Source organism: Diceros bicornis, chromosome 21 (genome assembly GCF_020826845.1).
Source record: "Diceros bicornis minor isolate mBicDic1 chromosome 21, mDicBic1.mat.cur, whole genome shotgun sequence".
Classification (NCBI taxonomy): Eukaryota; Metazoa; Chordata; class Mammalia; order Perissodactyla; family Rhinocerotidae; genus Diceros; species Diceros bicornis.
This window is the reverse complement of record NC_080760.1, coordinates 17,001,357-17,014,942: the sequence shown is the minus strand read 5'-3', so window position 1 is coordinate 17,014,942 and position 13,586 is coordinate 17,001,357. Positions and strand designations below refer to the sequence as shown.

Genomic DNA, 13,586 nt, shown 5'->3' with positions numbered 1-13,586 from the left:
ACTGGCCCTGGGGTAACATCTGTGCCCATCTTCCTCCGTTTTATATGGGACGCCGCCATAGCACGGCCGGAGAAGCGGTGCATCAGTGCCGCGCCTGGGATCCGAACTTGGGCCGCCAGCAGTGGAGCTCTCACACTTAACCACTACACCACCAGGCTGGCCCCGAATGAATGATTTAATGAGTTTTGAGGTTCTTCCTGACTAAATTCACTCCACCAGAATAATGGTTCTCTCACTTTACACTTGACAATGTTAGAAATGATTTAAAAGCCACCCCAACCTTTCCATATATTAACATACTGAGAACAAGAACTGTCTCACATTTTTATATATGTTTAAATTCCAAAATGCTTACAGCAAACATTTGTCCATAAAATGAATAAATACACAAAGACTAAAATTAAGACTCAGCTTTGAAACAAGTTTACCTGTGTCTACGCTACACATTGGTGACAGTGCCTTTAGTATTTCTTCCTCTTTGCCCTTCAACTCCAAACAACAGTAGTAGGATAAATCCTGCACAAAGAGGGAGACACAATTAATACTTAGGAATTTACATGGGGGAAAATTGCTAAGATGCCTAAAGCCACATCAGAAAAACTTCTAGAGGTCCAAGACACAGAACAAATTGCTAAAGCTGTCATTTCATAATTCAAAATCTGAAACCTGTCTATTCCTATTATATTAGCAAATATTCTTAAACCAATTTGAATCAAAATCAAAATGAATTTCCATTTAAATGTAGGTTACAGTGTCCCACTTTTTAGAAAGAAAATCTGTGTTTCATCTCATATTCACAGACAAGTTGTAAGAAGGGTGTAAAAACTGCTGCCTCTAAGTAAAGGTTTATTCCTCCCCAAAATCCACCTAAAGTAATAAATCAGAGTAGAATTAGCAAGACAGTAATAAATTCTGCAAAATATGCTAAGGTTGTTCACTTTGGTTAGCTAATTCAGGACTTCAAGATTACTTAACACTGAGCCTAGAAATACATGTTCAATTAATTTATCCCATATTCCTCCCATGCTCAGTCTGGACTATGATATGCAACTTTGACTAAGCTATGTACAAGGAAAACTGAGAGTAAGACCTTAGCATTTTAAATAAGACAAACAGAGATCAAACTGAGTTAGTAAAATCAATATGATAAAGAACTATAATAATAGTTAACAGTCACTGAAGAGTTACTTACTGAGTGCCAAGCCCGGGGCTAACTCCCTACCTGGACTGTCATTTAATTCTCCCAACACCTGATGAACAGGTACTATTGTTATCTTATTTGACAGATGAGGACACTGCGACAGAGACCGTTACTTGAATAAAGCCATATAATGTGTAAGTGGAGAAGCTGGCATTCAAGTCAGGCTCACTGTCCCCTGACCCAACCCCTCTGCCATCTCACGTTTAAGCAATGTCATACACTCAGCAACTAAAACTAAATGCAGATTATAGGTGAGATTCTGACAAACTCACATTAATCAATACTATTACTCACACACAAAAAATCTTCCCAGCAACAGTGATCCACTCTCAGCTGTCAGATGAACCTCACCCAAATTTATACAACTGGGTGACAGAGAACAACGGTTAAGAGCATGGAACCCTGGAGTCAGACTACCTGGGCTCAAACCTCAACTTCACCACTCACTGGTTGTACGACCATGGGTAAATAACTTCTCTGTACCTCAGTTTCCTCATCTGTAAAATGGAAATAACGGTAAAAACTTACCTCATAGTGTTGTCAGAATTAAATAAGTAAACATGTAAAGTACTAAAACAGGCATAAATTAAGTACTCAAAATATGTGTTATTATCAGCTATTATTTTTATTACTTAGGGCTGATAAAATGTAAAGAAAATATCTGATAACCTCAGCAAAAATTGTGCCCCAAATCAGAAGTAACTCTTAAGTCTGTCTTAAAATTTCGGAGATGGCAGAGTACAGTGGAAAAAGCACAGGCCAGAAGAATCAGCTGCCCGAGTGCTACATGCGTGGGCCACTGACAAGTTGTGTGGCCCTGGGCAAGTCACTTCATCTCTCTGGATCCCAGCTTCCTCAATGGAAAATGAAGAATTTGACTATAAGCTATGATTTCTGTGGCTAAGTCTTCAAATCAAAGGCTCTTAAAAGGTTCTTGTATTCACTTCACACCCATTAGGATGGCTATTATCAAAAAAAAACAGAAAATAACAAGTATTGGTGAGGACATGGAGAAACTGGAACCCTTACGCATTGCTGGTGGGAATGTAAAATAGTGTAGCCTCTATGCAAAACAGTATGGCGGTTCCTCAGAAAATTAAACACGGAATTACCATATGATCCAGCAATTTCATTTATGAGTATACACTCAAAAGAACTGAAAGCAAGGAACTGAAGAGATATTTGTATACCCATGTTCACGGCAGCATTATTAACAACAGCCAAGAGGCCGGCCCCATGGGGCAGTGGTTAAGCACTTGAGCTCCGCTTTGGTGGCCCCAGGGTTCATAGGTTCAGATCCCAGGCACACACTGATGCACCGCTTGTCAAGCCATGCTGTGGCACCGTCCCATATAAAGTGGAGGAAGATGGGCACAGATGTTAGCCCAGGGCCAGTCTTCCTCAGCAAAAATGGGGAGGATTGGCGACAGATGTTAGCTCAGGGCTGATCTTCCTCACAAAAAACAAAAAAAAAAACAATAGCCAAAAGGTAGAAGCAGCCCAAGTGTCCATTGACAGACACATGAACAAACAAAATGTGGTATATATATTTATACAATGAAATATTATTCAGCCTTAAAAATGAGGGAAATTCTGACACATGATACAACATGGATGAACCTTGAAGACATTATCCTAAGTGAAATAAGCCAGGTGAAATATTATCCTCAAAAGGATAAATATTATATGACTCTGCTTATATGAGGTTGCTAGAGTAGTCAAATTTATAAACAGAAAATAGAATGGTGGTTGCCAGGGGCTGGAGGGAAAGAGGAATGGGGAGTTAGCGTTTAAGGGATGCAGAGTTTCAATTTGTGGAGATGAAAAAGTTCTAGAGATGGATGGTGATGATAGGTGCAAAACAATATGAATATACTTAATGCCACAGAACCATACACTTAAAAATGGTTAAAATGGTAAATTTGACATTATGTATATTTTACGACAAATTTTTTAAAAGGGTCTTGTATTGATTATTCTGCTATACTGCTCTCAAGAAGTATCAGAGGATATTAATACTAACGGCTTTCAAAAGTTGGCCAAGGTCATCCTGCCATTGAAAAAGGTAGGCCCTCTGCGGGCCGGCCCCGTGGCTTAGCAGTTAAGTGCGCACGCTCCGCTGCTGGCGGCCCGGGTTCGGATCCCGGGCACGCACCAACGCACCGCTTCTCCAGCCATGCTGGGGCCGCGTCCCATATACAGCAACTGGAAGGATGTGCAGCTATGACATACAACTATCCACTGGGGCTTTGGGGGAAAAATAAATAAGTAAAATTATTAAAAAAAAAAAAAAAAAAACAAAGGTAGGCCCTCTGCAAAGGACAAATTTCTAAATATGTACTAGAAGAGAGAGAAAGCAATTGAACTAGCAATTGGTGTGGGGGGGGGGTGGATAATTTATTAGCCAGAGAAATATTACGAGGCTCTAAAACCAAGTGCCTTCTCAAAGAGTTTAAAACAAACTTTCCAGCATCCCATTGAGTCATAAACATCTAGAACAGCATTTTGAACACTGCTCAGGGCACATAAATGGTTCTCAAATATCTGCTGTTGATGAATGACTACTAAATGAATCAATACTGAATAAATCTCGAACACGACCAACAAGACCCTGAATGATCTGGTTCTTACTTATTCCTCCAGAACTTGTCTCACCTTAATGTTAGCCTTGTTCTCACTCTCTTCAATTCTTCCCTCTCACGTGGCTTCCTTCTGCCTCCCTCACTCTCCCATTTTCTTCTCCCTTAGAGCTCAGCTGAAACACCACTTTCATGAGGAAGCTTTCCTGTTCCTCTGTTACAAATGTTCATAGTATTGTATATTTTCCGTTACAATTGTATATTCAGCTAATCATTTGATTAATGTGAGTCTCACCCACTAACTTCAGGCTGCTTCATCCCCGGCATCTGGCAAAGTGCCTCATGCTCAGCAATCATTTTTAAAATGAATAATCTCACAGACAGGGCTTTGGCTATTCTAAAAGTCTATCTACATCAGAAAGGATCTAAACAAAAACAAAAAGAAAACCAAGTGGAAAAGCTTACCTGAAGGAGGCAACGGTCAGTCATGGCTCGATAGCAGGCTCTGTGGCTCTTGGCCGTCGGCCTCTCCCCGAGGCAGTAGCCCCACTTCTTGACCATGTGAAACCGTTTGGCGTGCCAGATATGAGTTTCTAACCATATGTTCTTCTTTTGTCTACGGTTAAATTCTAGCGTCCGGTTGATGTGACACCTTCGAGCTTTATGGCACTTATTTTTTGAATGTTCTTTTTTCTGATGTACTGCTTTCTCTGCCTATAGTTTCACCAAGAGAGGCAAATCCTAGTTTGTAACCACCTCACAAGAAAGTTAAATGTTAGGAATTCAAACAACTAACAACTTTAGAATAAGTGGAGTACCTTACAGACCCCAAGAGTTTGCTTAATTTTTTTAACTTGATGATTTCTTCAAAGTAGAGGAGGCAATAGAAAGAGTGAAGATTTTAGAGACAGGCAAACACAGGAAGGAAGCACAGTTCTATCACCTACTACTGCACAAGCTTCATGGACCATGAAGGTTAGAATATTTATAAAATGTTCAACACAGTAACTCAAGCTTACTGTAGCTATTAATATTACAGAGCAAAAGGGAACAAATCAAATGCTAGCTTTTTGTTGTTGTTCTTATTGTTTTTTAACCTCTAAGATTACAACTAAACCCAAAACTTAGGATCAAAAATATAAAAGCGGAGAAAACCTACACATTTCATATCAGTTAGGTACTGGCAGACAAATGCTAAATATCACTGGGAAACAGACCTCACATTAAACCTACAAAGTATAAAATTCCTATTCAGTTTTTACTCTTAATCTCTTCCGTAGCCAACCCAAACTTTGTGGAAAAAACTCTTCTCCATTAGTTTTTGGGCCCCTTAGGGATAAGGACTTTACCTTGATGAACTCTAACCCCACCAGCAGCAGAGAACCAGTACATACAAGGCACTTGATAAAGAAATTCTGAATCAATTAGTAAAGACATGGGGAGCTTAGACAATCTGAGAATGTCCAAGCCAAGAACTTTGGTAAAGCCAAAAACAATCAGACTTGAACAAATTCAAGTTCAATTAAATCCAAGGTCAAGTTTTCAACTTTGAAAAAGTCAAAAGGCAAATACTGAGCATTGATGCTGCCTTTTTCTAACCTTCCAACTCCAAGCTGGCCACACCCCAATATGCAGAGCTAAACCTGCTTATCTGCTAAGAGGGTCAGAATTTTATTTTAAATCTGGCAGGGTAAAGTCAACTATTTAACACTATTAAAAGAGAGGGGCTCCAAATGCTATATTTAAAAGCAGCTGTAATATCCAACATCCTGCTAATTTATGGGGGAGTGGATAGCGGAGGTTGGGGGGATAATGATGAAACCAAAAAACACGCAAAATGAGCATGTTGTTTTTTAGTTTTCATTTTAATAAATTCTATAGGTTAACACTTCTCAATTTCTTTTAGGAACTACTAACCTAATCATTCACACTAAGTGAAACTTTTACCTCTTTCTGGGCAATCTCCTGTAACCGTCTAGGAAGGCGTTTGACATTGTGGCTCATGGCTCTTCGTCTCATGTGCCGCGGCAGAGTCTGAAAAACCAGTGAATTAGAAGACTTCTGGGTCACTGCTTTCAACATAGCGCTGATTTCAGCAGCTCGGGCTTGAGCAAAAGTAGAAGCTGTCAAAGGAAACAGCACTGTCATGAAAAGCAAGTCTTGAATCAACATTCTTCCTGGTAGATTTCAGAAGGCAGACAGATTTGCAGCACATGAGCTTACAGGTCACCCACCACCCTAACCCCCATTAGATTAACACCAATAGTAGTTATTTCTGTGTTATATGATTGTGAAACTATTCTTCTTCAATTTTTATATTTTTAGAGTTTTCTGCAAGGATTCAGTTTCACTTTTCTAATCAGAAAAAAAGTTAAAAAATAAGTTTACAAAGAGTTTTTTAAAACAGAAAGCTCCATGCAACATAATCACAACCATTTTTAAGTGCAATAATTACAAAAGAAAATAAAGAAAAAACAAAATTTAAACAATGGTTTTGACTCAAAGAGTTTTTTAAAATATTTTCTGCTGCTTACAAATATATGACCCTAACTATTATTCATTTTCTTTATTGAAAAACAGACATTTTCTTGAACAGTAAACAGAATGCTGAGGAAATGTCAGTGAATTCCTCCAAGAAGGCATAAAGAGAGACCAGAAGGCACCCCTAACGTATGTATAAGGAATCCAGGGTTCTATGGTAGTGGGGGTGAGGGTGATGGGGTGGGGCGACAGGAGATGAGGCTGCAAAGGGCCTGGAGACAGTGAGTTAGAGGTCTTGGTTGCCCTTAGGGTATACTAAATTTGGTTTCATCCTTGGAGAATGCTGTGTTGAGCAGTACAGATGGCATTTTACATTTTAAAAACGTGGGGTGAGGGGACAGAGATTTTGAGACAAAGAGGAACAAAGTCCTACACGAATAAGGACTTACAAGAGGACAGGTAAGAGAAAGGAGAGAAACAGAAGAATGGAGAGCAATCAGGCCCACGGAGGTAATGGCCCAAGTCCAGGCTGGAGGTGAGAAGGGCCCAGAGTGGAAGGAGGAGAGGAGAGAGACAGGGAGGCAGGCTGAAACACGACACAGGGCTTTAGAAATCCGGCTGCATTAGAAACAAAGAGCTCATAGTACAATCCAACATCACTTCTTTACAAATACCTACCAGTTATATACTTGGGAATCTCCTGAGAAGTGCCCTCGGGACCTGCTTTCCATCCTCCCTTTTTTTTAAACATTACTTTAGAGCAAGACTGTTCATTCACATCAGGCTCAGGTGGTGCATGGTGGGTCATTTTGGTTTGCCGTTGCCGTGAAGTTCCAGAATATGGCTCTAGCATATTTTCAAAAATAAAACGAAAAGAAATGTGTCACTCTTACCAGGGACAGGAATTACAGTGAAGAATAACACTTGTTGGGTGGCAACACTGATCATGTTTTTAATCCTACAACCACCCTGTAAGGTCGCTATTACTATCCTCCCTTTAAAGAGGAGGGTAGGGAGGTGAATTAACCTGCCCACGGTGACATAGCTAGTAGGGAGCATGCTAGCCAATCATGTCAGTAGGACACATGAAAGAACCTTGGATATAACTGATACAAGGGAACTTTCTCCACATAAATAGTGCAACATGGATTTTAACTCTAAGCTTCCTTAAGTACTATAATCCACGTGATTTTGTATATTCAGTCTTTTATCACAATTCTCTGTCACACTCAAGTTGGGAGTCTTTAGAGTAAAGAAAGAAATAAAAGCAAAGTCTCTATACAAATGTCTGGCATTCAAACTATTCTGACTTTAAGAAAACATCAAATCCCTGTCTCTGAATGGAGGGAGAGATCAGTAGAGAATTTTATGGTGTTTCTGCTTATTTCCATTATAGTGTCAAGCCCCTTTAATCATGAAACATGTTACAAGGTTTGTCATTGTGAGGTTTAAATGAGACTATATGTGTTAAGGTTTATCATATGGCATAGCAGCCATCAACTGCTGGATATGAATCTAGATCTTATGAATATGAATCTAAAACCTACTTAATCAGACCCAATGCACACTATTCTTTAAAGCGTTCCACAAAAGTTCCTGGGCACCTGCTTGCTGTCTTCCCACACTGGCACTTTCTATTGCTGCCCAGTGAACAACTATCACCTTCATATCACCTTATAAGGTTCTAAAGCACACAAGTTAAATGCAGATATGATGACTGCACTGTCTTTCTTTTAGGAAATACAGAAGTGTAATTTAATTATAACTGTTAAGGTAGATATAAAATACATCAGCTCTAAAATACATACAGCCAATTCTCGTTATTGCCAATAGTGATGTTCTATAAAGTCACAGCAAACGCTGAATTAGCAAGTACTGAACCACTGTTCCTAAGGGAAATATGTACATATATATACATATATATCGCACATAAATTATAATCTTAAATCATAAAAACAACTCATCCTGGTAGATTTTATTTCTTTTATTTTACAAAGAGAAAATGAGGTTCAGAAGTGTTAAGTGACCTGCCTGAGGCCGCCCCACAGTTAGAATTCAAACCCCAGTCAGAGCTGGAGCTTCTTGTACTATGTTCCACTGCCCACTATGGTCTCCATCCTCAGGTCACCTCTGTATAAAAGCTGAAACAAGAAGGCAACTGGGAACCTCAGGTGAGAACATCTACATGGGGCGACTCAAACTTTTTCCCACTCTTCTCATGTCCACAATAGACCGCCAAAGAGCCATGAATATTAATTTTGGGGTTACAAATAAATTTTCGTGACTAGGTGAATTTGCAAATACAAAATTTTCAAATAATGAGGGTCAACTGTATCTGTACCTGTTTTTTAATTCAGGTCATTTACTATTTAGATGGTGACTACCAAAAGGAGCTGACAAAAGCAATGTGATCCCAATGGGAGTGGAGAGAGTACCGTCTGTATCTTACCATGTTTTTGAGCTTGGAAAGTTTTTCCACCTCCATTATGGTGCTTTCCACCTCTGTCAGCCACGAAGCCAGAGGATAAAGTCACATTGGTGGGCTGGTTTCTCATTTTCTTAGCATGTTTTCTTTCTTTTGCATTAGACATTTCTGGAAAGAAAGTAATAAATTTAGTACAGGGAAAGGGGACTTCTACTCAAAAATAAAAATAAATTTAACAAATATTCATGTGACTCAAAATTTGATCCTTCAATTTAATAAATCTTCATTCATTACAGGTGGATTGATAACATCAAAATGTTATCATGATACTGATCTACAGTGGGGATCCATAACCAGGCAGATCTCTAGAGGAGCCATGAATGGTGTTAACACCAAAAACCCGATTCAATAGAAAAACGTAATTCTACTGATGGAAGAGACCATATTAGTACATTCCAGTTTGCACTGCCAAATAATTAAGTCATATACCAATGTGAACACTGCACAAAGTCTGCTGAAAGAATGAAAAATGAGGTACAAGACCCCTATGCCATGGTAAAAAAATTAAATTACCTAAAACATTTAATCAAAATTCTTAGGTGAAACAAGAGCCACTGAATCAATGAAATATAGAACACTGTATTCCGATATGATAACCTCTACGAACACTGAGCATAAATTATTTATGTTTTCATTCCTACCACTGAGATGAGGCCATCTGTACCTTTAATTTATAACAACAAAAAGATCTCAACTTGAAGTAAGAAGAATAAAGGACAAAAACCTGCTGGAGCCTCAAGGATTTACTCAGTAGTTCTCAACTCTCAAATTCAACATCCCCTTTTTGTTCTGAATAGTCTGAAACACCTGTTTTCTATCTTGAACTGAAACTCATCAATAACATAACCCACTAGACACATAGCTTTTACCAATACATGCCCTACAATATGTGCCCTAACTGTAATGTAAAGGAGAGCTAAAAAGTAATTTTAATAAAATAATATGTATATCCTGTACGTAAACATGTCACCACAACTGTACTAGATGACATTACGAAATAGGTATTTTGACCCCAGGGGGATAATCACACCAACAGCAGCACCAGCATGGGCACTGACACAATCTGTAAAGCTGGAGAAGGGTCCTGGAAGCCCCCATGCCACAGTCATTAACTCTTTCCTTGCTGACTGTAGGGAAATCCAAAGGGTCCCACGTGAAGGAGGGACACTAGGAGGTAAGGAAGCTCAGAGGAGCAGAACCAAGCTGTTCTCACGGCATTTCAATATTTTAATGCTAGTCTTGACTTGTACCTCTACATAGAGCTACCATGAACGCAACAGCTACAAAGGCAAACTAGTACAGGTGTGCTGTACTAACACCTCAAAGAGCAGGTAGCAATGCCACCGGTGACATCATTTTCCAGACTAGTGAACACTCCTTGGTAAAGTCCCCAAAAAAAAAGGTACAATCTTGCCTTGATTTATTGCATTAAAACCATGCAACCAATATTTTGTGCTTTTATGTAAAACAGAGTTAGGTACTGGGCTACCGTGGGACTTTCTTGCACACTGCAGGATGTCTAACCTCCCTGGTCCCTGCCCAATAAATGCCAGTGGTGTCACCCCATCATTATGCCAACCAAAAACACCTGCACGAACTTCCAAACTGCTATCCCAGGATTTGCACCACTCCCACCAAGTGCCACTGAATTAACTACCACCCATTCACCTACCTCCTTTCCAACGCAAGACTTCGTATAAAATTAAGAGTAACTTATGTGGTGTAGTGTTTAAGGACTTTCAGTTTGGAGTTAGAAAGACCTAAATTCAAATACCTTCCTTAACACTTTTTAGCTATATAATCTTAGGAAAATTCCTTTCCCTCTTTGAGCCTCAGTCTCCTCCTCTATAAATAGGAATAATCACAAGGTTGCAGTGAGAATTAAATAAGGTAATGTACATAACACACTTAGCATGGGGCTTTGCATAAACTAAGGGCTCAGTTTATGTTAGCTATTACTCTTAAATAATAAAAGAAATAACAGAGATTTATGTCATTTCACTTTCTCATTCCACTCTGCTTTCACCTAAATCAAAAGCAACTACATCTACACTCAAAAACATTTTTCAAATTAAAAAATATGTAGGTAGTAAATGGAGTTCTGCAGAACCAGTTGGCTCGTGAAGGAAATGATTCAGATCAGTCTGCATTAAGAACCATTCAAAATTATTTCACAAAACCATTTAGTCCACCTACTATTACCTCCTTGAATCAGAACTTCCTGAGCAAGAGAGAGCACTACCTGGGAACCCTAGCTCTGCTCAAGACTAGAACGGGCCAGAAGCAGGCTGGGACTCAGGGATTAGGGTAACCTTTGGAAGTCACATCTCTGAGCTTAGGTTCTAGACTAAAAAATTAGCAGACTGAACTAGCAGTGGTCCTCCAACAGTTCTGACAGCAGAAGAGAATGAATATAGAATATATCCTTATGAAGTCTGAGGATTTAGCTTAAAAGAGGTTCCAGAAGGAATCTTAACTTCTACCTTAACATTCAAGTGAATTTTACATCTATTCCTAATATTCACAGTTTGTATTTGTTTTCATATTCATTCAGTCAAAACTTTAATGAGCACTAAATATGTGCCAGGCTTTATAAAACTGTTTTCCCTCCAAATATTCAAATAAATTGGATACGTCCTGTTTCTCCTATAGTTTAGTATCTCCTGGTTGGTCAGATACACCACTTGGCATAGTAGACTCCCGTTTGAGAATCTGGGAATTAACCAGGTAATTTCTCATTTCTTCTCTAAAAAGCTGGCGATTCAGACTCGATATAAAATCTGCCTCAAGAATACAGGTATCGGGCCAGCCCCGTGGCTTAGTGGTTGAGTGTGCATGCTCCGCTACTGGCGGCCCAGGTTCGGATCCTGGGCGCGCACCGATGCACCGCTTCTCCGGCCATGCTGAGGCCGCGTCCCACACACAGCAACTAGCAGGATGTGCAACTATGACATACAACTATCTACTGGGGCTTTGAGGAAAAAAAAGGAGGAGGATTGGCAATAGATGTTAGCTCAGAGCCAGTCTTCCTCAGCAAAAAAAGAGGAGGATTAGCATAGATGTTAGCTCAGGGCTGATCTTCCTCACAAAAAAAAAAAAAATACAGGTAACTTGTTTCACAAGAAATATTTTACACAAGCTGAATTATCTGTAATGCTCCAAGAGAGCTCCTAATTTAAAGAATCATATGGCGAATTATTTCGTAAATAAAAAGCGTCTCCTAATTCCCATTTAATCAAATTTAACAAGCTTTTGGGTACCTACTATGTGCATAATAGTTTTGGACTGTGTGTATACCAAATTAATATAGGAATGTGGCCTCCTTCCTTAAAGAATTTGGTCATGTTAGGCAGCTAGCATTTATTGAGAACTTTATGTGCCAGGCACTATTCTACATGCCTTCCTCATTTAGTTCTCACAACTCTGTGAGGGAGGTACTAGAACTATCCTCATTTTATAAATGAAGAAACTGAAGCAGAGAGAGGCAGCATGACCTGCCCAAGGCCACTTGTGATTGTGCTGGGATTCAAACCAGGCAGTTTGGCTCTACTCACTATTTTTAAAACACAAAACAATTATAGAATAAGATCACATATAATAAAACACTAAATTTTGCAGTATAGCACAATAGGAAACTGAATAAAGGAAAGAAAAAGTGTGAATCTGCAGAAAAAGTCAACAAGAAAATAGGATTTCAGTTAGTTGGAATTTGGATAGGGAAGAAAGAGTATTCAGGAATCTACTGTGTGAATTCGGGAGTGAGGACTCTGGACAACTAGAGTGGGAAGGGAGGACAAGAGGCTAAAACTGAGTATTTGGCAAAAGGAGGTCAGACTGGAAGGTCTTTTATTCCATGCAGAAAGCCCTAAACCAATGAAAAAGCTCTCAAGACTCTTGAGCCGGAAGTAAGAAAGCCAAAACCTTAGTAGTACTAGGACAAAATGAGGGGGACTAAAAAGGATATTCTTATATTATGTTTTAGCAGCAGGGGAGAACAGGGATCTTACCTCGCTTTTTCACTGTTGCATCTCCAGTACCTAGCAGAGTGCCTTGCACAAAGTAGAAGCCCAATATACATTTGTTAAACGCACACGTGCACGCGTAAAGGAAGGAGTGAGGCGTGCCTATTACGCATACATTAACAGAATAAGAAATATTTAGCCAAGTACCACCTCTTCTGACACAGCATGACTGAATATCTGTGAAGAGACCAGCTCTGGGGCCATGTGCTGGACCAAGATCAGTATCTTCCTTTTTTGAAATCAGACCCCAGTCACCAAGGCTCTGCTGAGATCGAAAGGGAACGCGTAGAGACCTTGTAAAGCTCGAGGAGCACTCAAGACAAGGGAACATGGGAGGGGCGGGAAGGTGGACAATGCCCAGATCTCAGCGTGGTCCCCTGAATGACCCGTCTTATTCCTTTAGGGTGGCAGGAGAAGGGTGCAAGTCCATTCCCAGGGTGGCCTCCGCCCGGCCGCACAATGCGGGAAAATGACAGACGCAGCGGGCTCGAGCGCAGGGCCGAAGGAGGTACGGGGCCAGGCAGAGGGGCCCAGGCGTAGGCAGCAAGGGAAGAGGCGGTCAGTGGGTCTGAGGGAGAGAATGTGGGGAGAGGAGGCGGGCCAGAGAGCGGGCGCCGGGCTGGGGGCCGCCACACACATTCCCCGCAAACTCGAGGACCCTCGGGGACACCAGCCCATCATAACCTACCTGACAGGAGCTCTGGGGGAGGAAGCCAGGGCTCCCAGGCTCAGAATGACAAGCTCTGCGACAGCCTCCTGCAAAGCGACTTGCGCAGCGAGCGAGCTGGAACGCGCATGCGCCAGTCCGGCCGCTGCCT

General features: G+C 40.4%; 1 protein-coding gene across 1 annotated transcript in view; it reads right to left on the bottom strand.

Annotated features, from left to right (window-relative positions):
* The window catches only part of POP1 (POP1 homolog, ribonuclease P/MRP subunit), a 35,596-nt gene extending 22,042 nt beyond the window's left edge, over positions 1-13,554 (bottom strand). Inside the window, exons 1-6 of the mRNA XM_058564682.1 lie at positions 13,457-13,554; positions 8,711-8,854; positions 6,940-7,107; positions 5,728-5,903; positions 4,246-4,494; positions 429-516 (exon numbers count right to left, since the gene is read on the bottom strand). Coding sequence (XP_058420665.1) covers positions 429-516; positions 4,246-4,494; positions 5,728-5,903; positions 6,940-7,107; positions 8,711-8,852 — 823 coding nt within the window. The 5' untranslated portion in view covers positions 8,853-8,854; positions 13,457-13,554. The remainder of the gene's footprint in view (positions 1-428; positions 517-4,245; positions 4,495-5,727; positions 5,904-6,939; positions 7,108-8,710; positions 8,855-13,456) is intronic.
* Between the last annotated feature and the right edge of the window lie 32 nt (positions 13,555-13,586).